Source organism: Macaca fascicularis, chromosome 8 (assembly GCF_037993035.2).
Source record: "Macaca fascicularis isolate 582-1 chromosome 8, T2T-MFA8v1.1".
Classification (NCBI taxonomy): domain Eukaryota; kingdom Metazoa; phylum Chordata; class Mammalia; order Primates; family Cercopithecidae; genus Macaca; species Macaca fascicularis.
This window is the reverse complement of record NC_088382.1, coordinates 23,307,001-23,332,399: the sequence shown is the minus strand read 5'-3', so window position 1 is coordinate 23,332,399 and position 25,399 is coordinate 23,307,001. Positions and strand designations below refer to the sequence as shown.

At 50.3% G+C, this 25,399-nt stretch overlaps 1 protein-coding gene across 3 annotated transcripts in view; it reads left to right on the top strand.

Annotated features, from left to right (window-relative positions):
• LZTS1 (leucine zipper tumor suppressor 1) overlaps window positions 1-25,399 on the top strand; it is a 58,572-nt gene that overhangs the window by 25,614 nt on the left and 7,559 nt on the right. The window contains exons 1-2 of one of the 3 annotated variants that reach the window (XM_045397985.3): window positions 5,224-5,771; window positions 23,803-24,281. In XM_045397985.3, coding sequence (XP_045253920.1) covers window positions 23,937-24,281 — 345 coding nt within the window. In that variant the 5' untranslated portion in view covers window positions 5,224-5,771; window positions 23,803-23,936. Of the gene's footprint in view, window positions 1-5,223; window positions 5,772-9,887; window positions 10,533-23,802; window positions 24,282-25,399 lie in introns of those variants that run through there. The other 2 variants (XM_015454530.4, XM_005562733.5) reach the window with 2 other exon arrangements.

The following is a 25,399-nucleotide window of genomic DNA, read 5'->3' as shown; positions in this document are numbered from 1 at the left end:
CATTCATTCATTTGATGAACATGTATTGAGCTCCAGCTGTTAGCAGCGGCAAATCCATACAGGCCTGCAGCAACCCCAGTTCTTACTCCTCAGAAGAAAGAATTAGACAGAGGAGTCCTAAGACAGAGTGAGAAACTGAGGCAAGTTTTAGAGCAGGAGTGAAAGTGTATTAAAAAGTGTCAGGGCAGGAATGAAAGGAAGTGAAGTATGCTTGTAAGAGAGCCAGGTGGGAGGCTTGAGAGAGCCAGGTGGGAGGCTTGAGGGAGTCAAGTGCACGGTTTGACCTTTGACTTGGGGTCTTATGTTGGCATCTTCCCAGGTTGTGTGATTTCCTCCCTGATTCTTCCCTTGGAGTGCGCTGTCCACATGCACGGCGGCCTGCCAGCACTTGGAGGGCAAGTGCTGTGCATGTACCGTGTGTTTACTGACATTGTGCACAAGCTTATTTGAGGAATTCTCTCCTTACTTGTCTCGTTCCCAGACGAAGGTCATATACCGGTTGTACCATTTTGCCTCTTAGTACACGCGGTTGAACCCACACACCTAAATCCTGAGATCTTATCAGGAAACTGCTGATCACCAGTTTCAGGTGTTTCTACCTACTGGAAGACTGCCTTTCCCTGGCACCAGCTGTTGACCAGTTATTGTCTTAGAGAGACACTGTAACAACCGCCTGACCATCTGATGGTCACCTGGCATTCCTGGATCGGGGACTCTCCTGCCCTGCTCATGCCTGCCTGACTACCTACTGTAACACAACTATGTGCCAGGCGCTGTGCTAAGTGATACAGTGATGAGCAAGACGTTCCAAGGTGCTCATAGTAGATGGGACTGTTTCCATACACACATTCTCCTGCTCCCAGCTTCCCTCCAGTCCCAGACTTCCCAAGCTCCACACCAAGCTAGAATTGGCATTAGACACAGCGAGTCCTACTGGGAAATGGCCAGGAGGCTGACAAATCCTGCTGTTTTGGATCTTGCACCAGATTCCTGGCACTATGGTGCATAGAAACAGAGAAAAGGGTGCTTTTAGGACAGTTCGCCCACCTGGAGTTGCTGGAATTTTCTGACACCCCACCCTATTTCCTCCAACTCATAGATTAGCCTACAAAGTGAAAAGCCACAGTTAAAGGTCCAGTTCTTAAACTATTTCTTGGTTTGTCCTGTTGGAATTAATACCAGCCTTATATACTTGTTACTGGAAAGAGGTCCTAATCCAGTCCCCAAGAGAGGGTTCTTAGACCTTGCTCAAGAAAGAATTCAGGGCGAGTCCATAAAGTGAAAGCAAGTTTACCAGAGAAGTAAAGAAACAAAAGAATGGCTACTCCATAGGCAGAGCAGCAGTATGTATGGGCTGTTCAGCTGAATATACTTATAATTATTTATTCATTATATGCTAAAAAAGGGGTGTATTATTCATGAGCTTTCGGGGAAAGGGGTGGGCACTTCCCAGATCTGAGGGTTCCTCCCCTTTTTAGACCATATACGGTAACTTCCCGACTTTGCCATGGCATTTGAAACTGTCAAGGCACTGGTGGGAATATCTTTTAGCATGTTAATACATTAAATTAGCATATAATGAGCAGAGAGGACGACCCGAGGTCACTTTCATCGCCGTCTCGGTTTTGGTGGGTTCAGGCCGGCTTCTTTACCACAACCTGTTTTATCAGCAAGGTCTTTATGACCTGTGTGTTCTGCCTACTTCCTGTCTCATCGGGTGACTTAGAACGCCTTCACCTCCTGGCAATGCAGCGCAGTAGGTCTCAGCCTTATTTTACCCAGCCCCTATTCAACATGGAGCTGCTCTGGTTCAAATGCCTCTGACATGCTTACCGTTAATCCTAATGTCCAGTATTGGGAACACCTTTAATAAATATTGAGTGGAAAAAAACAAACGATTTTCCTCTGATCTCACAACCTAACAACACAGAAGACTTATATTACCACGTGTACGGGGTTTTCCCAACCAACAAGAAAACAATCAGCTCTGCAGAGGACCCTCTGATGTCCTCTCATTCAATTCACTTATGGCACTACCTACTTGGAGATCAATTCACCAGGTCGTTTCACTGGTACTTCTGACTGGCTATAATTGGAGTTCCTATGACCCCAGCCTTGGGTTTGATTCATTTGCTAGAGCAGCTCACAGAACTCAGTGAAACAAACTTATTGATTGATTGCAAAGGATATTACAAAGGATATGGATGAAGAGATGCATAGAGAAAGGCAGGGGAGAAGAGGTGGGGTACTTCCAAGCCCTCTCTGGGCACGCCACCCTCCAAGATCCTCCAGGTGTTCAACTATCCAGAAACTTCCTGAGCCCTGTCCTTTTGGGTTTTTATGGAGGCTTCATTACATAAGCATGATTGATTAAGCCATTGGCCATTGGTGATCAACTTAACCTTCAGCCCCTCTCTCCTCCCCAGAAGTTAGGGGCAAGGGCTGAAAGTCCCAACCATCTAATCCTGCCTTGGTCTTTCTGGTGACCGGCCCTACTCTGAAGCTACCAGCCAACAGTCAACCGTTAGCCTACCAAAAAAAAAAAAAAAAAAAAAATCACTCTGGAGACGCTAAGGATTTTAGGATGCCAGGAAATGGGGTCAAAGACCAAATATATATTTTATAATATCATAGTCATCCATTCATTAAACCGTCATATCTTAAAATGAATCTATCCCAGGATTACATTATTTCTTGATAACCTAAAGGCCTCTTACATATTTTCTTGCTTTCTTTATTTTTTGGAAGTAGTTATAATGGGGGAGTAGCTAGGGGGCTGGTAGCTTTATAGACTTCTCCTCCCGTTAAAATGTGCTCCGGTCCCAAAAAGCTGCCTTCATTTCTGCAGGCTGCACTATTTCTTCTACCCATGCTGAAATGCACTCAACCACATACCTCCTTGCTTGCAGCTAAGCCCTGACTCCTTTTAGTTAATAACAGCTCACCCCGGCACATGACATCTGCAGAAAAGAAACCCGATCCTCATAACCAGCAGCTATGACACAGTCGCTGCATTCAGCTCTTACTGCTGTCCTTGCCCTGCACCCTCACCCTTCCCACACGGCCCCTTCCCTCTGCCCAGTCACTCATTTACATCACAGTGGAGGTCCTCTCCGGAGTCCAAGTCTCACCCCTCCGTCTGCTGCTAGGACTGGACCCACCAGCACTTTCCATCTTCCTTGTCCTTTCTTGTTGCCTTCTCTTTCTCCTCCACTACCCCCAGATTGCCCCTTACCCTGTAGGATTCCCTCGCCTATGCCTTCTTAGACTTTTCCTCCTGCTCAGGCCCTTCCCCAACTCCCAGCCCACCTCTCTCTGGGGTCTGCAGGAAAGCTTCTCCCAGGTGAGGGGAGGTAAGGCTGGGAGCTAACCCACATGCACAATTCTTTTTTTTTTTTTTTTGAGATGAAGACTTGCTCTGTTGCCCAGGCTGGAGTGTAGTGGCGCGATCTCGGCTCACTGCAACCTCTGCCTCCCGGGTTCAAGCGATTCTCCTGCCTCAGCATCCCAAGTAGCTGGGATTATAGGTGCCCACCACCACACCCGTCTAATTTTTGTATTTTTAGTAGAGGCGAGGTTTCACCTGGGGTTGGCCAGACTGGTCTCGAACTCCCGACCTCAGGTGATCCACCCGCCTCAGCCTCCCAAAGTGCTGGGATTATAGGCGTGAGCTGTGGCGCCCAGCCATAATTCTTTCTGTCCCCAGTTAATGACCTATCCATCTCTTCCACACACATTAGTCTCTTTCCCCCGCCCACTGCCCTTCAGACATTTCCCTCCAGGAAGCCAAGATCACACTCCTGAGAGGTAATCCCATTGAGACACACACACACACACACACACGCACACAGTCTCATGGCAGCCACTCTATCTTTGTTTTTGATCACAGCGCTCCAGGGAGCCCACTCAGTGAGGGACCAAGGGTTAGGTCAAGGGGTCACTGAGAACTAATTCAATCTTCTTTTGTACAAATCCTAACTTCCAGTTTAGGTGGGGCCACCAACACATCCCACTTTACTAGGACTTTCCTGGTGATTTAGCACTGACATCCCACGTCCCAGAAATTCCCACAGTCCCGGGCAGATCTTTTCACAAAGTGGAGCTTGGAGTGCAGAAAAGCTCAACACCAAGGGAGTGTTGACGCTGGTACACGCACGTACACCCCAGTGGGTAACATCGTCCAGCTATGATCTTATCTCCACATAAAGGGAGTCTAACACTCAGGCCCACAGACTCCAACACGTCCACAGCCCTGAACCCAGTGCCCAGGCCGGGGTGCCACTGAGGCTTGAGTGCCCACATGGAGAAGCCTTCATCACACACTGGGATGGAGATGATTGCCGCTGTGCTCCAAGCTACCTAGTGTATTCCAAGGGGTTCCCTAGGATGGGGAGAAGGGATGAAAAGTTCGTAAACACCCACTGTGTAGAGTGTTTTGTGATGTTGCAGCTGGGAAAGGGTAGCTGGTAGAACCCAGGCACCATAAAATAAAATATGATGCATAAACACATGCTTATCCATTCATTCAACAAACAAGCATTGAGTCTTGGGCTGGGTGCTGTGCTCGAGGCTGGGAGTACAGTGTTGGGTGAAAGACAGTCTTGCCATCTACTGAGAAAGAGCTCAAAGCAGAGAGCAGCTGTGCTACAGAGTGATTAACGCCCACTATAAGAAGACGCAGAAGGGGCCTCACAGACACGGGAAGGCTTCATAGTGGAAGAGTGCCTTCTGAGCCAAGTCCCAGGGGCTTTGGGCCTAGGGAGGAGTGTGGGAAAACCTGGGGCCGGGCCCGAGGGAGAAAATGACAGATTTACACACTCCAGTCTCAGAATAGACAGGGGGCAGGATTGGGGAGAGGAGGAGAGGAAGTGGTGGTGGATGACATGAAGATACAAAGATACACAGAGTCCCAGTCATGAAGGCCTTCTCTGCCATGTTAGGACATTTGGGTTTATTTTGGGGGCCATAGGGTATCCTTGGGAGAACTAAGAAAAAAACCAAATAGCAGGTCTATTAATTTCCCAAGGGAAGTATGATAGCAACTTAAGACTAAGACAGTGGCCGTGGAATCGCAGGGAAATGCTGGTTTGGAGGAAAAGCCATGGTAAGACAGGGCTTGGTGGCTGGTCAGAAGTAGGCTGAGGGCTGAATGGGAATCAAAAGTTCCTGGTTTGCTTAGGTTTCGTGGGACCGGTTTCTGGCTTGTTCACAGTTGTGCTATTCACTAACACTGGGATTCCAGAAGGAAGAGCACGCTGAAGGCAGATGGATCCTGGCAAGGAAGAGAGAATGAATAATTCCACAGTGGATGTGCGAGGGTGAGATGTGGCTCCTCCGAGGGAAGAGCAGTTGCATGTTTAGGGCAGGAGCTCAGGGGAGAGGATTTGGCTGCAGATACCGATTTGAAAATCATCCCCATGGGGATGCAGCTGAAGCCGTGCAGAAGGGGCAGAGGTCAGGGTCTCAGATGCAGCCTGAAAAGCATCCATATTTAGAGAATGAAAGAGGTAAAGGTGACAGAGAAGGAGAGGCTGCGCAACAGGAGGAAAGCCAGGCAATCATAGTTTCATATAAGCCAGGGAAGCAGTGTTTCAGAAAACACAGACTGAAAAAGAAAGAGACAAAGCCGCTGAGACGTCAAGTTTGCGAACTATTGGGAAGGTCCATTGGATTTAGCAACATCCTGGAGGGCAGTTCTAGCGGACTGGCGAGGACAGAAACCAGGGCCTCTGTGGATTGAAGAGCCAGTGAGAAATGAGCGAGCAGCAATAGTGAGTATGATGTTCTGTGTCTCTCGAGAAGTTTGGCTGTGAACAGGAGGAAAGACAGCAGTCCCTGGAGAAGAACATGGAGTCCAGGAGCTTGTAGGTTATTTTTGAACTGGGAGACTTGTGCACGTTTAAATGCTCATGGGAGAGAATAATAGAAAACTGGAAGTGAGAAGGTTGGCGTTGACGAGAGTCACGCCATGGCTGGAAGGATTAGTCTGAGATGAAGACAGACTTCTGTTTCATGGTGACAGGCACAGAGGAGGCAGCAGTCACGTCAGTTGCAGGTTTATGAGTTCAGGGAATTGAGGGAGTTTCTTCCCAATGATTCTGCTTATCTCTGTATTATAGAGATGAAGTTGTCTGCAGGGAGTGTGGCAGCAGAGGTGGGTACAGGGCTTGGTAAGTGGCAAATGATTGATAGGATTTGAGAAATGCAAAAGGAGCAAGAGAAGCACAGGTCAGCTAGGAGGTTTTGATTCTTGGATCCCCATCGACATCTGGGCTCAAAAGGAGTTCCATATCTAGTGGACAAAGGCACCACTTCAAAATACAAAGTCCACTCAGCAGGGAAAACCAATGAGGACCTGATCTGGGGTGGGGGGTCGGGCTCAGCAGGGAGAATTTGGCATGAGCAAAGCCACGGGGGAGGGAAAAGGCAAGACAGGCCCTTGAGGGTGGTCAAGGGACACCAATAAGGTCACTCTCGAGGTCAGATGTGACCCAGAGTATCAGTGACTGCACGTCGTGGACCAGTCAAGAAGCAGGCCTAGTCGTTCTAGCCTGAAATAGTGGGGGATGAGCTGGGAAGACAGGTTGGGCTTAGATGGCATCAGACCTTGGATGCCAAGTTAAATGTGTTCATTCTCTGACGTGATTCATGACATGATTCTATTAAGGCAGATTCTTAATTCAGTGCTATGTCTACAGGGCCCTGATGGAGACTGTGCGCAGTAAATGTTCCATAAGTACTTGTGAATATTGAAAAAATGCACAGGTGCTCCCAGCAGCTCACCCCTCCAGTGGCTGCTCTCTCCCTGTCAAAGCTAGTGCTGACACATGTACTGGGAGATGACCCCCGCCCCCACCCGCTGCACCTGCCCCACCAGGCACATCAAGCCGGGTCCTGGCCCTGCTTTCACCTTGCTTGCCTATGGCTAGGCTGTCCAGCAGCCGCTGTGCACCCACCAAACCACAGGCAATGGAAATGCATAGTCTTGGGTTTGAATTCTTAACAGAGCATAAGACTGGTATTGCTTTATTCAGACACAGTCAGGGAAGGCAAGAGGGAGGGAAAGGCGCTTTCCCACCATCCCTGCACAGGTGAAGCAGCCACGGTCAGGGAAGTGGTTCCTGGCAGAGGGAAGAGTAGGTGGGAAAGCACCGAGAGGATGGCATATGGGGCCTATAAGCCACTTGACATCGCCGGGGCCAGAAGGGCAAGGAGGTTCAGGAGCAAAGCGGGAGTGACCCTGACGTGCTGGCATCTACAGGTGGCTCTTCGGAGCCTCTTTAAGCACCTCTGGCCTTGCCAGCTGGTAACATTCACCAGGAAGGTTCACGGAGACAGAGGGGGCACAGCTGAGGGACTTAGGTGGTAGTTCGGGGCCAACACTGCAGGAGCCCTGGGCTTCCAACAAGAGGTTAATTATCTCACTGTCAGGGGCTGTGGGGTCTGCAGGCTCCAGGAGAGTGGAGACATGGCCGGATGCTCAACCCAGGCTCAGTGGCTCCTGTACTAAATGTGAGCCTCTAGTTCACCGAGGAGCCTTGGAGAAGGAGGCAGGCAGCTTGAGGAATCAGGGCAGAGGTGACACAGAAGTCAAAATTCCTCAGCCAGACACATCAAAGGGTACCAAGAGAGCTTTAACTCAGGACAGGCAGAGACTCGTTGGGAACGGCCACAGGCTTCCTGGCTTATGCACACAGACTCCCATGCTGTTGAGCACACAAAAATACACTCAGGCACACACAGACAGTGCCAGGTACCCAAAGCTGCCCTCGCTGAGGGACCAGATTAAACTCTTTGTGCCACACCAGGTCATTTCCATCACCCAAACTTAGGAATCTGAGCTGTGCCTCCTGCCGGGGCTTCCTCGATCCCAATCCTTTCTGGGTTCTGAAACCCAGAAATCTGAAATCAACCAGGTCTCCCTGCTCCACCCCTCACCCCACCACACACACACACACTCAGTACATTTAAAAGGTGAGCCATACTGCAGTAGGGGTGAGGGGCAAGGCCAGAAGGGGAGGAAGCATCTTTAAAACTTGTACTGTGTTTCCTCCACCCTTCATCTTCTCCCACACCTGCCCACCTCCTGGAGGAGTCTGCGCCTTTTGTCCTAAGTTCTCCCTCTTCCCTGCCCAAAGCAGAGCCCTCCCAGGGGTGGCAGAGGCGTCAGAGGGCTTTCCAGGCTGCCTGTTTCTTTCCTACGCTGTCTTGCCACCTCTGTCCTTCGTCATGCTCTTGCCCCATCCAAACTCGCAAGCTCCAAATTGCCCTTGATTTTCCGTGGAAAGACAGCACGTATCACCTGCCCTCAGCCACTGTTGATCGCTGATGACACAGGAAGCCGCAGGCTGCTGGGGTGCAGGGCGGAAGACCTGGCTTCATCCTTAGTCTGATGGGAGTATTTTTGTAGCAGTGCCTCTCAGCATAGAATGATCTTCCCCCTCCACCTATGCCTCCTTCCTGCTCTGTTGTGAAAGAACGATGTAAAAGGAAAGAGCACTGGGGAGGGAGCCGGGGGGTGGGGGGGAGTCAGGCTTCCAGCCCAGCTCTGCCACTGCCTTGCTGAGTGGCCTAGGACATGTCACCTACCCTCTGTGGGACTCGTGGAGCACTGAAGCATCGCTGGCCTTAACAGCTTTTCTCCATTCTGTGGTTCCATCTGTGATCTGGTGCCAACTCGTTTGACTGCCTGGGACGCCTGGTCCTGCCTGCTCAGGAAGGGCCTCAGGCATAGGTGGAGTAAGGAGGTGGGTACCTCTGTGATGCCCTGAAGGGGCCCCAACACCCTCTGTCTGCTTGAGGGTGCCCATTAGTGAGAGGCTCCTGTGCCCATCCCATCTCCTGGCATGAAATGGAGAGTCGTGCACCTGCTGCACTTCCTTCCATGGAAGACCCTGGTCTAGAGAGTGAAGAGGACCACAGTGTGGACCTGGGGACGGTGAAGGAAGATCAGACTTTTGGAGAGAGGGAAGCTACAAAGGCATCCCACAAAGTCAGAGATCCGTTGAGAGAGTTCCCACCCAATCTGGGATTGTCGGATTTGCCAAAGGCTAACCAGGTGTCAACCTGCCTAGGGAGCTCACAGCAGCTCCACTCCCCTTCTCCTTGCCCATGCATGCCATCGCTGTTTCCATTGATTCTTCCCTACTGAGCTTAAACCTGGCCTCAGAATACCCAGTTGGTCAATGGGTAAAAGTTATGTTTCAATTCCCATCCAAGGCCCTATTGGTTCTTGTCGGTTCATCACTCAGACTCAGACCTGGGATCTTTAAAAAAAAAACTCTGGGTGTTAAAAACCTGGCAGGCAGGGGGCCATCTGCCCCCAGCATTCTGGACTCCAGAGTCCCATCTGCTCCTAGGTTCCAGTCTCTGTCTGTCCAGGTAAGATGGGAGGGAGCCTAGCCAGATGCCTAGCCCTCCTCGAGATTACACCCACTCCCCGGTTTAAGATCTGTATCACGGGTCGTCGGAAGAGGCTCCCTTCCTCCGGCGGTGCCCGGCTCACTTGGGCCCTGGTGTCCAAGCCATGAATGCGGATGAGCCTGCCTTCTGCTCTCTCACGTGGGACCAGCCGCAGCACAAACAGCAGCAGGGTGAAATTTGCATGAGCTTTGCATGTAACTGTGGCTTTATTTTTGGAAGGGGGAAGGGCAGGTTGGGATTGGTGGGTAATCTTGTTCCTGGGGAGAAATGTCAATCAACGCTGCTAAGACACAAGCTGCCCACCGGGACGGAGGAAGGCTCCCCGGCAGCTGAACGCTGACAACCTGCGCACAAAAGCCCGCCCGGCAGAGTGGCTTTTGATTCCTCCAGAGCAGTGGGAAGCCGAATTGCTTCCGATTGTTCGACCCGATGGAATGACTCAGCCTGCCAGCGATTTCCCTTTCACTTTCTGCCTTTCCACGGAATCCAAGTGCACTTAACTGAGAGCTGCGTGGGCCCCTGCTCCCAACCCACCAGCAGCCTCTCTCCCCAGCATCTCAGCAACCTCAGCCCCTCCTCATGTTGCCCACGTTCCCCCCCCCCTTCCTCCTCCACTCTCGCCTCTTTTTCATTCATGCATTCACTCAGAAAATCTGTATCGAGCTTTGCTCATGTAGCCCTTCAGGCGTCTGCAAATTGAGCACTGGGAGGTTTGCAGCCTGGGCTGAGATGATTAACTAGCTCAAAGGCTCACCCCTGCCCCAGCCCTGGCCCCCCGACCCCTTTCCCCCTCATCTAGAGCAGCAAATGGGAGGAAGGGTCAAGGACAAGGAATACAAACAGGAGGAGGAATTCCAGATAAGGAAAGCTGAATCGGGCAGAGTATGTATGGGGGGAGGGGGAATGGGGAGAATCATCATAAAAGGGGAGTCAATTAGCCCTGGGCACGTGCCCCATTCAGCCCCAGAGAGACCTCTGCTGGGGAGCTGGCTGGAGGCCCGCCCACCAGTCTGGTGCAGCCTGGGCCCCCCAGCCCCAGCTGGCAGATGCCTGGGGACAGCTCTCACATCTCTGCAAGAGCAGCTGCGCTCCTGGAGGCCGAGAGGCAGGTCTGGTGAAATGGGAGTGGGGGTGGGGATGGGGGTGGGGAGTCCTTCCTAAAGGACCTGCACTTTTAACTTCCAGATATGCGGGGATCTAATTCTAGAATCTTTCCATACTGCTCTATAATTTCACGTGCACTTCGGTTTCAATGCATCCAACGTGTACTGTTCTCATGGTCAAGCATTTGTATATCTGTGATTGCATTTAATCCTGTCAGTGGCTGGGTGTTGGTATCAACTATGCTTATCTGACACATGAGGAAATGGAGACCCTGAAAGATTGAATCGTATGCCTGATGATACAGCAGATCCATCGGTCTGGTATCTTTTGTCTAGGGCCTGATGCGAACATGCAAGTAAAGTGTGTGCCAAGTGTGAGGTCTGGGCCGGTCATGGTGGCTCATGCCTGTAATCCCAGCACTTTGGGAGGCTGAGGCGTGTGGATCATGAGGTCAAGAGATCGAGACCATCCTGGCCAACATGGTGAAACCCCGTCTCTACTAAAAACAAAAAAATTAGCTGGGTGTGGTGGTGCGTGCATGTAGTCCCAGCTGCTTGGGAGGCTGAGGCAGGAGACTTACTTGAACCGGAGAGGCAGAGGTTGCAGTGAGCCGCTGAGATCGCCACCACTGCACCCAGCTTGGCGACAGAGTGAGACTCCATCTCAAAAAACAAACGAGCGAAAAACCAAGTGTGAATTCTGATGAATGATGCCTGATGGTTTCCTCCTAAGGACCTACAACTGTGTCTGGTTCCCTGACTGCAGCACCCTCTGACTCCCGCACCTCTCTGTTATCCAGCCCCCAACATGGAGAGCAGGTCTGCACTCTTGGGCTCTCAGCACCCTGGGGACAAAGAACCTGGAGGAAAAGAACACAAGGACAATGCCAGAAACCAGGTTACCTGACAGCCCAGACAGTATCTTCCACCAGGGCACCTGTGAGGTGAGGCAGATAAGAGAGTAACTTTTTTTTTTTTTTTTTGAGATGGAGTCTCACTTTGTTGCCCAGGCTGGAGTGCAGTGGTGCAATCTTGGCTCACTGCAACCTCTGCTTCCCAGGTTCAAGCAGTTCTCCTGCCTCAGCCTCCTGAGTGGCTGGGACTACAGGTGTGCACCACCATGCCTGGCTAATTTTTGTATTTTTAGTGAAGATATGTTGGCCAGGCTGGTCTTAACTCCTGACCTCAGGTGATCTGCCCCCCTTGGCATCCCAAAGTGCTGGGATTATAGGTGTGAGCCACCACGCCTCACCGAGAGAGTAACTTTCACCTCCTTTTCTACAAAAGAAAAAATTGAAAACCACTTACCTGCTAGAGGCAGAGACAAACTGGCTCTAACTCAGCAAATTCCTAAGAAAGCTGTATTTTCAGTTAAATTTGTGGTGCTTTTTAAACCCTTTTTGTTTAGATGTACATAGCTGTCAGATCTCTCAAGCAGATCCTCCAAAACAGAAACTCTGCCTTGTATTTTTTTTGTCTTGGTCCAAAACTCTGAACAGGATTGGTTGTTGAGGAAGGGGATGGATGCACTTCCCCCCGGGTGACCAGTTGTCTCAAAGTCTAAGTGATGACTGTTCAGGCGAAAACCAGATTTGGGTTCTGGTAGTAAAGACTTGCCTTCGTTATCTACATATGTGGAGACCTCAGTTTAAGTCACATGCCCTCCCAGGACCTCAGCTTCCTTTCTGTGAACGAGGTCAGTAGTCACTGTGCCTCCTTATGAGCTGATTTTATTAAAAATATTTCTTGAGGGGCGGGCGTGGTAGCTCACACTGGTAATTCCAGCACTTTGGGTGGCCAAGGCAGGAGGATCACTTGAGCTCAGGAGTTTGAGACCAGCCTAGGCAACATAGCAAGCACTGCCCTGTCTCTACACAATATTTAAAAATTAGATAGTTATGGTGGCTTATACCTGTAGTCCTAGCTACTCGAGAGGCAGAGGCAGGCGGATCTCTTGAGCCTGGGAGGTTGAGGTTGCAGTGAGCTATGGTTGCACCACTGCACTCCAGCCAGGATAACAGAGTGAAACTCTGTCTCCAAAAAAAAAAAAAAAAATTATTGAGCACCTATTGTATTCTTAGCACTGTGTTTGACCCTGTGTGTGATACAAAGAAGCTTTAGCCCTATCTCTGCCTTCAAGAGGGTTTAAAGATAAGTGGGATGACAGACTTTCACCCCTGAAAAGTTAGCTGTCTGCAGGCTGAGGGCCAAGGGAGCTGAGCACTAAGGAGCAACTGTGGCCGAGGGAACTTCCTGCCCTCTGCCCAGAGCAGGGAGATGGGAGCCAGGCCTGAAACAGGGCTGTATTCTTTCTTGGAAAGGAAGCTGAGGTTTCATGATGAGATTCTTGTTTGTTGTTTTCTCCCTGGCCTTTTTTTTTTTTTTTTTTTTTTTTGACAGAGTCTTTCTGTTGCCCAGGCTGGAGTGCAGTGGCATGATCATAGCTCACTGCAACCTCCAACTCCTAGGCTCAAGCAATCCTCCTACCTCAGCCTACCAAATAGCTGGGACTATAGGCATTGTGACACTGTGCCTGGCTCATTTTTTAAAAAAAATCTTTTGTAGACATGGCAGGGAGGGTCTCACAATTTTTCCCAGGCTGGTCTCAAACTCCTGACCTCAAGCCATCCTCCTGCCTTGGCCTCCCAAAGTGCTGGGATTATAGACATAAGCCACTAATGCCTAGCTGAGATGCAAGTTCTTTATGAGAGGCCTTGCTCCTCTTTTTCTCTGCAGTCAACATGATGCTTGCCATGCCGCTACTCTGGGGGACAATGTGAATGAATAATAGTGAGTGTGAAGTTCTCCAGGTTGCACAGATGGAACTGAGCATGAAAATGCAAAGGCGTGGTTCCCATGGCTAAGATTAGAAATTACCCTGGGCTGGTGATGCTGCCCCAGTGGGAAGGAGAGAGCTACAGGCAGAACTCTAATCCCTGCCCGGCAACCACCGGCCATTCCTGGAGAAAGCTTGCTCCCTGACCTGGGCCTGCAGCTGCAGCCTCCTCTGCCTTCCAGGCACTTGAACCCACGGGTGACCGTCTCTGATTGGAGCAGCACGGTGAACCCAACAGGCTGGACTCCCATTTGTATCAGACAACCTGACACACACACGTACACACCCCACACCCCCCCTTTCCACACGTGCCCAGGTAGATCAGGGGATGCTCTTTCTCCCCCCTCCCTCTTTCCCTCAGCTGGAAATGAAACCCAGTGGGCCCTGTCCTGTTAGTCAAATAGACAGAATACGGGTTGGAGCCTGGAATTTGTGATATGAGCTTGGCAAATCCCTTTTCCGCTCTGGCCTCAGGGTGTAGTGAAGCATTTGGGGCAGAAGACAGCCGAGGTCCTGCCTGGCTGGTTGTGCCTCGGGTTCCAGGCTGCCGTAGAGCAGGGTGCTCCTCTGTACCGGCAGCAGGTCAACTCCTCTGCTCGGCCAAAGCTCCTTCACCACACCTGGTCACAGGGCTCCTCCCTGGGCCTCAATTCTGCCAGTGCCACTCTTCTGAGTAACAGCAACTTCCCCTCCCCTCCCCTAGGGTAACACAGCCAAGTGTGACTCAGGGGCTCTCTGTCTCACTGCTCCTGCCTTCCTTTGATGTCTTGGCTAACAGGGGTCCTAGATGTCACCTCACCTGGACAATTTAGGGAAGGTGGCTTTGAAAACTGACAGCTTCTGAGACCCCAATAAAATAAATCTTAGTAAAGCTTTCACATGTGGAAAAATAATCATATGTAAGAGAGTTTTTGCAACAGAATGGAAACATCTAAATAGGGAATAGTAAAAGAAATGAGGTGGAATATGACACAGCGGGCAAATGGGAAGATCTAGCTCTACATACTGTCAACATGAATGGATCCCAAGTATCAAATAAAAGGTCGAGTAAAACAATCAAGGTTGCAGAATGATATATATGACACGATACCATTTATGTAAAGTGAGAAACATATAGTATTATAGACATTAAAATATGTTTAATGATCCAAAAATGTTCCCACTCAAATCATGAGAATTTTCCCCCGAGGGAGAGAGATTACCGTTAGGAGTGGGGAGAAGGAATAGGGAATGGGGACTCCAACTCCGAGACTGTTTGTTTCATTTCTGAAACAAATATGGCAACATTTTAACAATTGTCGATTCTGCATGGGGGTACTTGGGTTATTTTTGTACATATTTCCATATCTTAAAAATTTGTTAAACACAAGGAAAAGGAAGCTGCCGCGGGGGATGTCCGATGAGCATCGGGCGAGCCTTCGGGAGACACTGTTCCCTGAGCCCTGCTTGCTAGTCCAGAGGGCCTGCCCATCTGACCGCCCAGACCCCTTCTTCCACCTCGTACCCCACTTTGAGTGGTCTAAGGTCCGCCCACCTCTTGGGGACTGGACTGGCTGCAGGCTGGAGTCTGTGGAGGGATGGGGCTGCCTTGAGAGGATGCAACACATTTGCTTTGGTTTCACTTCCAGTGGTCTCTCCAGTTCCTAAAGGGAAGCAGGGAGTCCTTAAAGTGAAGTCAGTAATCCAAAACCACGTTATTTGTTCCTCTCCAAAGTTCATGTTCTATCCCCCAGAGCAGGATGTATTAATGTTTTTAAACTAGGTCAGTCAAGGGGCATTAGGGGTCAGGGAACCCTTAGAAGTCCGAGCCAAAATGTTGGAGGCGGTGCATTTTTCTGAAGAGGGGGTTGACAGCTCTCATTAAATTCTTAAGAGGTCTCAAAAAAAAAAAAAAAAGACTGAAATGAATCCAGACCCTTGTGCTGTGGTTGGAAACGGAGCCCAGAGGAGGCTGGAAGTTCTGCACCAGTGAAGGGAAGACCCACATCTCCCTGCCCAGTCTCCGCCTGCTTCCAAGTTCAACGTGGTCATGGTACAGGCAGTGGCACTAAGACCTCTATGGCCAGGCCAGCTTCTGCCCTGGGAGTCCAGCCCCGCAATGCTTCTCAAATCAACAGAGCATCTCCGCGAGCTCTCCTGGGGAGTAATAATGAGAAAGAAAATTAACAATGACCAGCACTGGGGACTTTTCAAAATGCTTTCTAAGCTCCTACTTCCTTTCCTCTCCCTACTGAAGTCACGTGGCAGAGCCGGTGTGGTTACCTTCATATTACAAGTGAGGAAACTGAGGCATAGAGAGGTTACATAGCAGGCCCACGGTCACACTGAATCAGTGACTCAGCTGGGGTTTTAAACACATATTTTCCTTCTCTTCCCCCCAAACCAAGTTTCTTAACCACAGAACCATTGACATTTTGGGTGAAATCATTCTTTTTTTTTTTTTTTTTTTTTTTTGAGATGGAGTCTCGCTCTATCGCCTAGGCTGGAGTGCAGTGGCCGGATCTCAGCTCACTGCAAGCTCCGCCTCCCAGGTTTATGCCATTCTCCTGCCTCAGCCTCCCGAGTAGCTGGGACTACAGGCGCCCGCCACCTCGCCCGGCTAGTTTTTTGTATTTTTTAGTAGAGACGGGGTTTCACCGCATTAGCCAGGATGGTCTCGATCTCCTGACCTCGTGATCCGCCCGTCTCGGCCTCCCAAAGTGCTGGGATTACAGGCTTGAGCCACCGCGCCCTGCCTGAAATCATTCTTTGTCTTGGGGCTATCGTGTGCGTTCACTGTAGGATGTTTAACAGCATCGCTGGCCTCTACTCACTGAATAACAGTAGCACCCCCATCATGACAAGCAGAAATGTCTTGTCTCCAGGTCCTGCCAAACTACCCCCATTTGAGAACTGCTGCTCTGATACTAAGCCCAAGTTCATCCAGACCTCAGTGCCTTTGCACCTGCTGTTCCCGATGAGCGGCTCGTTTTACAAAACCACTTTATCAGGCTGGCTCTTCTCGAATGTCATCTTCTCAGAGGCTTTCCTGGACACTCCATCTAAAGTAGCAGACACACATGCACACATATACACACACACATTCACACATGCACACACAGAGATGTACACACATGTACACACACTCACACACTTGTCCTCCCTGTCTCTTTGGCTTTTGTTTTATCTACCATTCGGTAACTATTCTCCTTCCTTCTCCCCTCCCCTCTTCCTCACCTGATCCTGTACATTTTGCATAGTACTTAGCCCATGTCAGATGCTGAATAAATATTTGTTGGATAAATGACCAAATGTACCCCCACAGTGCAGCCGCATCAGCTCAGTCCTGCCAACAGCCTACTTGGCACAGCAGTTATTGAGGACACACTTGGCTGAGTGGGCTTGGGGAGCGGCCAGCACAACACTTGCATCGTTGTGGGCCTGCAAAGGGCAAAAGTGTTGCGGGGAATGGATGGGGTAAAGAGGGGGCAAGTGCAGACTGCAGATACCAGAAGCACAGCACAGCCGTGAGCTCACTGCTGAGTGCTGGCAGCCTTTCCCCCTGCTCCTTACAGCTTAGGGGAGGAGGTGTGGGACGGAGAGGGGGAGAAGGAGGGAAGGATGTCAGGGAGCAGGAGGGGAAATAACAGAAGCTGAGTGGGAGGCAGGAGGCGGGGTGGCTGGAGGCTGAGCATCTCCGGCTTGGCGAGTGACCTCTTCACACTGCATGGCGGCAGAGGAGGAGGAGGGCTTGTGTGAATCCTCCACTCCCCTTCCCAGCCAGAACCCGGGACTTGGCGTGGGCCAAGGCATAGCTGCTTCAACTCATGGGAAGGGAGACTGTTGGTTTGGGATGGGAGGATGAGTCAGGTTAGTTCACACCTCTCTGCACCCAGAAAGACACTTTGCAACTCCATGCCTCTGTCTCCACATTCCCGAAAGGGACCTTCCGAGGCAGCTCTCTCTTTGTCTCGAGCCTCGGTTTCTTTTGGGAAGGAAAATGCAGAATGGGGGTGGGGACCGGGCAGCTCAGGTGCTCACACTACTTTTGAGAGGAAGCCACTCAAAAGTGAGGGCTTCCCACAATATCCCGGGCCCCTCCCCGTTCTGGTGGAGCAGCCACCCACAGTGAGGTGGGCTAGCAGAGGGGAGATCGTGTCAGGAGGGGTGTGAGGGCTGGGACTGGTCCTGGGGCTGGATTCTGAGACGGGTAGGCTGGATGGTCCCTTTCCACCAGCGGCTTTGGGTTCCTCTTCTCTTTTTCTCTCTTCTCCTAAGGTCTAAAGTCCAACTCTAGCTGGATTCCTTCCGTAGGAACTCACGTAGCAGGTCACCATGCCATGTGGAGTGTGAGGCTCTGCTGTTCCTTTGCCTTCTCTCCATCCTTCCCTCTTCCTGTCCCCTTCCCGAATCCCCAACATCTGTGCGATGTCTTGTTTTCACCCCAAGTATAGGTACTCCCAGTCAGTGGGAATTTGTTTCCCAGAAATAAAACTGTGTCTGTTGACCCTGTTCTTATGGAGGGCAGAGACAGCAAGGTGGATGGGGGCAGATGAGAAGATGGATTTGGGAACCAGGATGGAACACAGCTGAGTTTTGTGTAATGCTATCTCCAAGTTGACAGTGAAACAAGTCTAGACGCTTAAAGGTGATGAGCTTAGCTTCAAGTGGATCCCAAAGTTGCCGCAAACTTCAAAGCTCCTCTGTGTGTCTAGACCTGGGGAGTGGCGAGCTGGGTGTCTGGGCTGAGGGACAGAAATGCTCTCAGGAGGCCTGGAGGTGGCCATTCTTCAGCCACCCTCTCCTGGGCTCCTGGCATTGTCCATCTTCTTCCTCTTGACCCTCTAGGACGCAGCACAGGGCAGCTGCCCAGGTGAATAACAGAGCTTCCGAGTACCTACAACCTTGCTGGCGTTGGCCCGAAAGGGAAATGAAGTTTGGCTGAAGAAGTCTGCTTTTGATTCCTCCTCTAGGCTTCCTCTTCCTAACCCAGGAAGCTCATTTCGCTATCTGGAACGGGAGCCCTAACATCTCTGGGTCTCACTGACAGTCCCCAGTCGCAGCGTGTGACTTTAGCATGGAGATTATGGCATTTGGGCGTGGGTTCCAATCCCACCTCTGTCACTGGTCACTGAGTGGCCAGGGCCATGGCATCCTACCTCTTAAGTCTGTGCTTCAGCCTCCCTTTTTTTGTTCTAAGACACAAAAACCGTTGTTCTCAGAGAGCTCATATTCTGGTAGAGATACACACAATAAACCCTAAATTGGCAGTAGGCCGAGATTATGCCACTGCACTCCAGCCTGGGCGACAGCGTGAGACTCTGTCTCAATTAAAAATAAATAAATAAATAAATAAATAAATAAATAAGAAAGATATGGCCGGATGTGGTGGCTCACACCTGTCATCCCGGTGCTTTGGGAGGCCAAGGTGAGAGGATAGCTTGAGGTCAGGAGTTTAAGACTGGCATGGGGCCGGGCGCGGTGGCTCAAGCCTGTAATCCCAGCACTTTGGGAGGCCGAGACGGGCGGATCGCGAGGTCAGGAGATCGAGACCATCCTGGTTAATACGGTGAAACCCCGTCTCTACTAAAAAGTACAAAAAACTAGCCGGGCGAGGTGGCGGGCGCCTGTAGTCCCAGCTACTTGGGAGGCTGAGGCAGGAGAATGGCGTGAACCCGGGAGGCGGAGCTTGCAGTGAGCTGAGATCTGGCCACTGTACTCCAGCCTGGGCGACAGAGCGAGACTCCGTCTCAAAAAAAAAAAAAAAAAAAAAAAGACTGGCATGGGCAACAGAGCGAGAGACCCCATCTCTACAAAAGAATTTTTTAATTAGCCATGAGTAATGGTATGTGCCGTCATCCCATCTCCTCTGGAGGCTAAGGTGGGAGGATCACTTGAGCCCAGGAGTTGGAGGCTGCAGTGAGCTGTGATCACTGTTACCTGCTGCACTCCAGCTTGGATGACAGAATGAGACTCTGTTTGTAAAATTTAAAAATTAATAAAAATTAATAAGTTTAGTACAGGTGAGAGCAAGCATTACGCAGGGAATAAACAGGTTGGTAGAAAGTAATGGGGGAGGGATGCAGGGGTTTCAAGGTAACTGGAGAAAGCCACCTTGTGGAGGTGAGACTCAAGTTGAGAACTAGAAAATGATGTATGTGAAGGCTGATGTGTGTGAAGAGCCCAGGAGGAGAATTCCAGGCAGGGGAAGTAGCAGCAAGTGCAGAGACTCCTAGATGGGTCAAGGCTTTGTGTGTTCGCCCACCGGGAAAGAGATGAGTGTGATTGTCCCTGTGGACATGCAGGACAAGGTGAGGAGTCCGCATTGTACTCTAACACAGTGGGAAGCCTGCAAGGTTTCCACTAGGAAGTGCTATGACCTGGACGCTTCAGATGTGTCTGATGAACAGACTGGGGAAAGGCCCAGGTGAGAGGAGATGGAGGTGAGAGGAGATGGATGAGAGCCATAAACAGATCCATTCAGCACCGATGTTGTCGATAGCCTCTAGTGGTGTCACAGGCTTGAAGGCAACACATACCGTGCACACATCTGAAGACCACCTACCACGTGCTGGGCATTGTATTTTCCTTCTGTTCGTTTGTTGCATCTCCCTAATGTTCCTATTTAATATTAATATTTTCATTTTGTAAATGAAGAAACCTCAGAGAGATTGATTTTCAAATCAAACTCCTGCCCATGCCGCAGCCGATGGTCTGGTCTGTACAGCACTGCAGGTAGAGCTGCTCGTCAATGTGTATTGCATGGCAAAAATGGAAGGAGCTGAGCGTATTGCGCAGAGCGTGGGAGGGCCTTTTGACCCAAAATGACACCCCTGCATGTGGACCAGAGTAATATTTTCTCCCTATAGGACCTAGAGGTCTCAGCTAAGCTAGAGATGGATGACCTAGGGGGATGAAAACACATTTTGGCAGTGTCAAGTTTATTTCAGCAGAGCTACCCTGTGCTCCTAAGTCACACCTCGCAGGAATGGGAGGCAGAAAGGTTCCATTTAGAAGGAAAGGACTAGTTTTGGAAAGTGAATGTGGACATTGAAGATCCCAAGATCCATAGGGATGATGGATGCTGGCAAGGACAATAGGTAACAGATACCAATAAGAATGTCTAACATTTATTGAGTGCCTACTATGTACTAAGTATTGAGTAAATGTTCCAGAGCTGTTATCTTATGGTGGTATTTCTTAAATTTCTCATAATGATCCTATAAGGTAGGCTTCACTGTGTTTCCTTAAGTCTACAAAGCCATCAATTCAATAAAAGCTTTTCACATCAAAACATGTATTAAACTTATACGATGAAGTTTCATTGTCTTGTGCTTTTCCTAATGAAATATAGAACATGTTCATTCATAACATAACCTGTTTATTCTTCAGGATAATAATGCAAGTTTGAATCAAAGCCTAGATATTCAGAGTCAGAGAGTCTCCATGCACAACTGCTAATTGTACAAAATATATGTAAAATAAAATTAAAATTAAAAAACAGAGTCAGAGAGTTTCTGGCTCCCTTTCAGCTGTGTCCATGCGGTTCTCCATGTTCCACCTGGGATTTCTTTAGCCCCTTTAGGATGGATGGTATAATTTAGAGCTGAGCAAAGAACAGAGGCTCCTTCCGCATCTCCTGGTTTATGAAACTTGTGACTTTCCTCCTCTTAATTGGATCATCTGTCTTTTAACTAAGAAATACTTCACGGTGCACGACAATCACACAACCTTTTCTAGCTTTGAAAATTGTGTGATCGAACCTTAGAGATGTGTCTGAATCTGCACATGTACTGGCATTGACATCCCAATTTCTCCTGTCTGGTGACTGACAAGGTTGTTATTGTTTAAGCATTGATTATTAGATGCTATCCTATTACTTAAAAAAAAAAAAATGTGCCCAGTCTGGTGGCTCACGCCTGCAATCCTGGCACTTTGGGAGGCTGAGGCAGGTGGATCACCTGAGGTTAGGAGTTCGAGACCAGCCTGTCCAACATGGCAAAACCCTGTCTCTAGTAAAAATACAAAGGTTAGCTAGGCATGGTGGTGCTCACCTGTAATCCCAGCAACCTGGGAGGCTGAGGTGGGAGAATCACTTGAACGCAGGAGGCAGAGATTGCAGTGAGCCAAGATCACGCCACTGCACTCCGGCCTGGGCAACAGAGTGAGACTCCATCTCAAAAAAAAAAAAAAAAAAAAAGTTAAAGGTATATTAGAATTAGTTTGTAACACTGAAGGTTAAAGATGTTGAACAATTTACCTTCCATGTCATAGCTGGCAGGTGATATAACTAGAATGCACACCAAGTCAGCTGGGTACTTCAGGCTGTAATGACTGCTTTTGTCAAGGTTACCAAAGAGCTCCACATGGCCAAATGCATTGACTAATTCTCAATTGTTGTCTGACTTCAGCAGCACTTGACACCCTTTTTTTTTTTTTTTTTTTTTTGAGACAGGGTCTCACTCTGTTGCCCAGGCTGGAGTGCAGTGGCGTGATCTCAGCTCACTGCAACCTCTGCCTCCCAGGTTCCTCAGCTTCCTGAGTAGCTGGCCCTACCGGTGCATGCCACCATGCCCAATTTGCCTGGCTAATTTTTTGTATTTTTAGTAGAGACGGGCTTTCACCATGTTGGTCAGGCTGGTCTTTGAACTCCTGACCTCAGGTGATCCATCTGCCTAGGCCTCCCAAAGTGCTGGGATTACAGGCGTGAGCCATTGCGCCTGACCATTTGACACCATTTTTAGGAAACAGTTTCTTGACTTGGCTTTCTTAGGCCTTCTATATCCGCATCACCCTGAAAACCTCTGCTGCTCTTCCTCACTTCTCCTAACCTGCCTGACCTCTGGATGCTGAGTACTCCATGTTAACCATCCTCAGGCTTCTCTTGTCTTTCTGCGTCCGCTATTTTGGTGACCCCGTCTAGTCTCATAGCCACGTCCACACTCCCAGCTCTGACGAGTGCATCTGCAGCTCCCAGCAGCTGCCCACTCTCCCTCCTGCCTACTCTCCATCACTCCCCGGATGCCAGATAGGCTTTGCAAACTGAAGGCTTCAACCAGACTCCTCTGTTTGGCATCGTCCCTGACTCCTCTGTTCCGTTCACTCGCTACATCTGATCCTTTAGCAAGTTCTATCACCTCAACCTCAAAATTACATTGAAAACTGCCTTTTAGAGGCAGGGTCTCACTCTGTTGCCCAGACTGGTCTTGAACTCCTGGCCTCAAGTGATCCTCCTGCCTTGGCCTCCCAAAACGCTGGGATTACAGACATGAGCCACCGCCACATCTAAAACTTAATCCACAACTACCACCCTAGACTAGCTCTATTAGTCTGTAATCGGCCAACACTTCTATCCCCATCTCCTCAAAAGCCTCTTCCCCCGCTGGAAGCCAGAGGTAACCTTCCCCAACCTAAGGCAGATCCAGGTGTCGTCTGCTTAAAGTCATCCAAGGGCTCCTTGTCTCAACCCAAGAAAGCCAGAGCTCTTACAGCCGCACAGCATCCTTGTTGTCTGGAGTCTGCTGGTTCCTGGTTTCTGTTCCTCCTTCCCAGCCTTGCTAATGGTTCTCCAGCCAGTCTGCTTGCCGTGCGGGTCTCACAGCCAAGCTCCCTCTGCCTCAGGGACTCAGGCTTTTATACCTGGGCTTCTTTTGGTAACCCTTCTCCCCTGAGATTTTCATATGCTTGCACCTCATTTTCTGTTCTTTCTTTCTTTTTCTTTTTTTTTTTTTTTGAGTCGAGGTGTCACTCTGTCCACCCAGGCTGGAGTGCAGTGGCACGATTGCGGCTCACTGCAGCCTTGACCCCCGGGTCTCAGATGATTCTCCCACCTCACCCTCCCAAGTAGCTGGGATGATGGGTGCGCACCACCATGCCCAGCTAATTTTTGTATTTTTAGTAGAAACGGGGTTTCTCTAAATTGCCCAGGCTGGTCTCGAACTCTTGGACATAAACAATCTGCCCACCTTAGCCTCACAGAGTGCTGGGATTACAGGCACGAACCACCATGCCTGGCACCCCCCTCATTTTCTTGAGGCCTTTTAAAATGCTACCCCAACAAAAGAGAACTTCCTGCATAAAACAGCCGCCTCCCAGAATTCTGTTCTGTTCTCTCTGCTGCAGTTTCCCCCGCAGCACTGGTACCACTTGCTATAGTATACATTGGTTTGCTCCTGGCCTCTCCACACCACTGTAACCCTAAGTTCCAGGAACGCAGGGGCTGTGACTGTTTTAGTCACTTGCTGGTCCTGAGTGTTTAGAGTAGAGGCTCACCTGAAGGGGGCTCCTGGTGGATGTTTGTTGAATTATCAGACAAAGGAAGAAGGAACAGAGCACCCGCTGGTGGAGACAGTGCTGGGCTCTGACATGTGTTTTTTTACTGCCCAGATTTGGAAGTCGGAATAAGCACTGTGCTGTGACCACTCCCACCCACGCTGACTTCTGTCTCGTGTCTTCTTCCAGGTCTCCAGCTCTCGCAGGCTCTGTGAGGGCTTTGCTATGACCTCAGTCCCCTCGCGGAGCCAGGACTGCCCCTTGCTGCCGCAGCCTCTCCAGGTGCCCGCCTCGCCCTGCCCCATCCTCAGCCCCGAGTCACCATGGGCAGCGTCAGTAGCCTCATCTCCGGCCACAGCTTCCACAGCAAGCATTGCCGGGCTTCGCAGTACAAGCTGCGCAAGTCCTCCCACCTCAAGAAGCTCAACCGGTATTCCGATGGGCTGCTGAGGTTTGGCTTCTCCCAGGACTCGGGTCATGGCAAGTCCAGCTCCAAAATGGGCAAGAGCGAAGACTTCTTCTACATCAAGGTCAGCCAGAAAGCCCGGGGCTCGCACCACCCAGATTACACGGCACTGTCCAGCGGGGACTTAGGGGGCCAGGCTGGGGTGGACTTCGACCCGTCCACACCCCCCAAGCTCATGCCCTTCTCCAATCAGCTAGAAATGGTAAGTGGGGGTCGCTGGCAAGGGTGAGTGGGTTGGAAAGGCGGGAGACAGCAAAATGGGGGTGGAGAGCCTGGGGGCTCAGGGGGAGTGGTGACCTGAGCATTTAGACTCCAAAAAGCCAGAGCGGCAGGGGTGCGGCAGAAGCCTGTGGCCACACCGCAGAGATCAAAGGTTGCACAAAGGAATCAGAGCACTGCTCAGTCCCCTGAAGCAGAAGTCTCAGGTCAGACCATAAGCAAAGAGCGCAGGGGACACGTAAGCTGTCCGGAGTCCCACTGGAATGTAGCTGGATTGTCAGCACAGGACGCCTCGGGAAGGAGAGGGAGCCCAGTTCTCATCTAGAAGCACAGATGAAGAGGATGCAGGTGGGGAGTTAACCACTTCTCTCCCCAGAAGACTCGTGCGGGTGGGTGGGGTCTTCTCATTTGCTGCCCTGGTGTGCCTTAGCTCCTTGCTTAAGCTGCGCCTGGAGGCATCTTTGAATACAGGCTGGAATTTTGTCATCCATTTACCAGAGATGAGGGCAACAGAGGCCCAGGCACTCCGAAATCCAGCCCTCACACCAGACCGAGCCCTCATGCGTCCCACGAGTGGACCCTGAAATCAATTTTCCTATTCAGTCCTTTGCCCCTTGCCCTGGGGAAATGAATCACGGGTTTTGATTTACTAGGAAAGAGCCTCTTATGGTTGCATAGAGCACTCAGCTTTTCAAACGGAGGGGCTTGTAAACTGCAAAGCACTTTACCAGGGAAAATTACAGTTTTAAAAAAGGATTGTGATTTGGAGTGAGGCTCCCAACCCCGTAAGGAGACCAGGTCCGTGTCCTTGCTCCAGGCTTAATGGAAGAGGCAGTGAACAGGAAGAAGGGACGGACCTAGAGAGGGACAGCAAGCTCGGCCAGCCTAATGCCCTAACCTGCTCCACACAGAGACGGAGAGCCTCAAGATGGTGTTTATCACCTCGGGAGGGCTGGAACAAGCTGGTGGCAGGTTGCTATTTCATGGAACAAAGTGCCCAAGTCACCATTAGGGTTTTTTCTTTCCTAAGAGAGATTTATCACATTCAGCTGCTTCAAAGCAACAGGCAAGGTATGCTAAGACAAGTGACCAAGAGGGGTG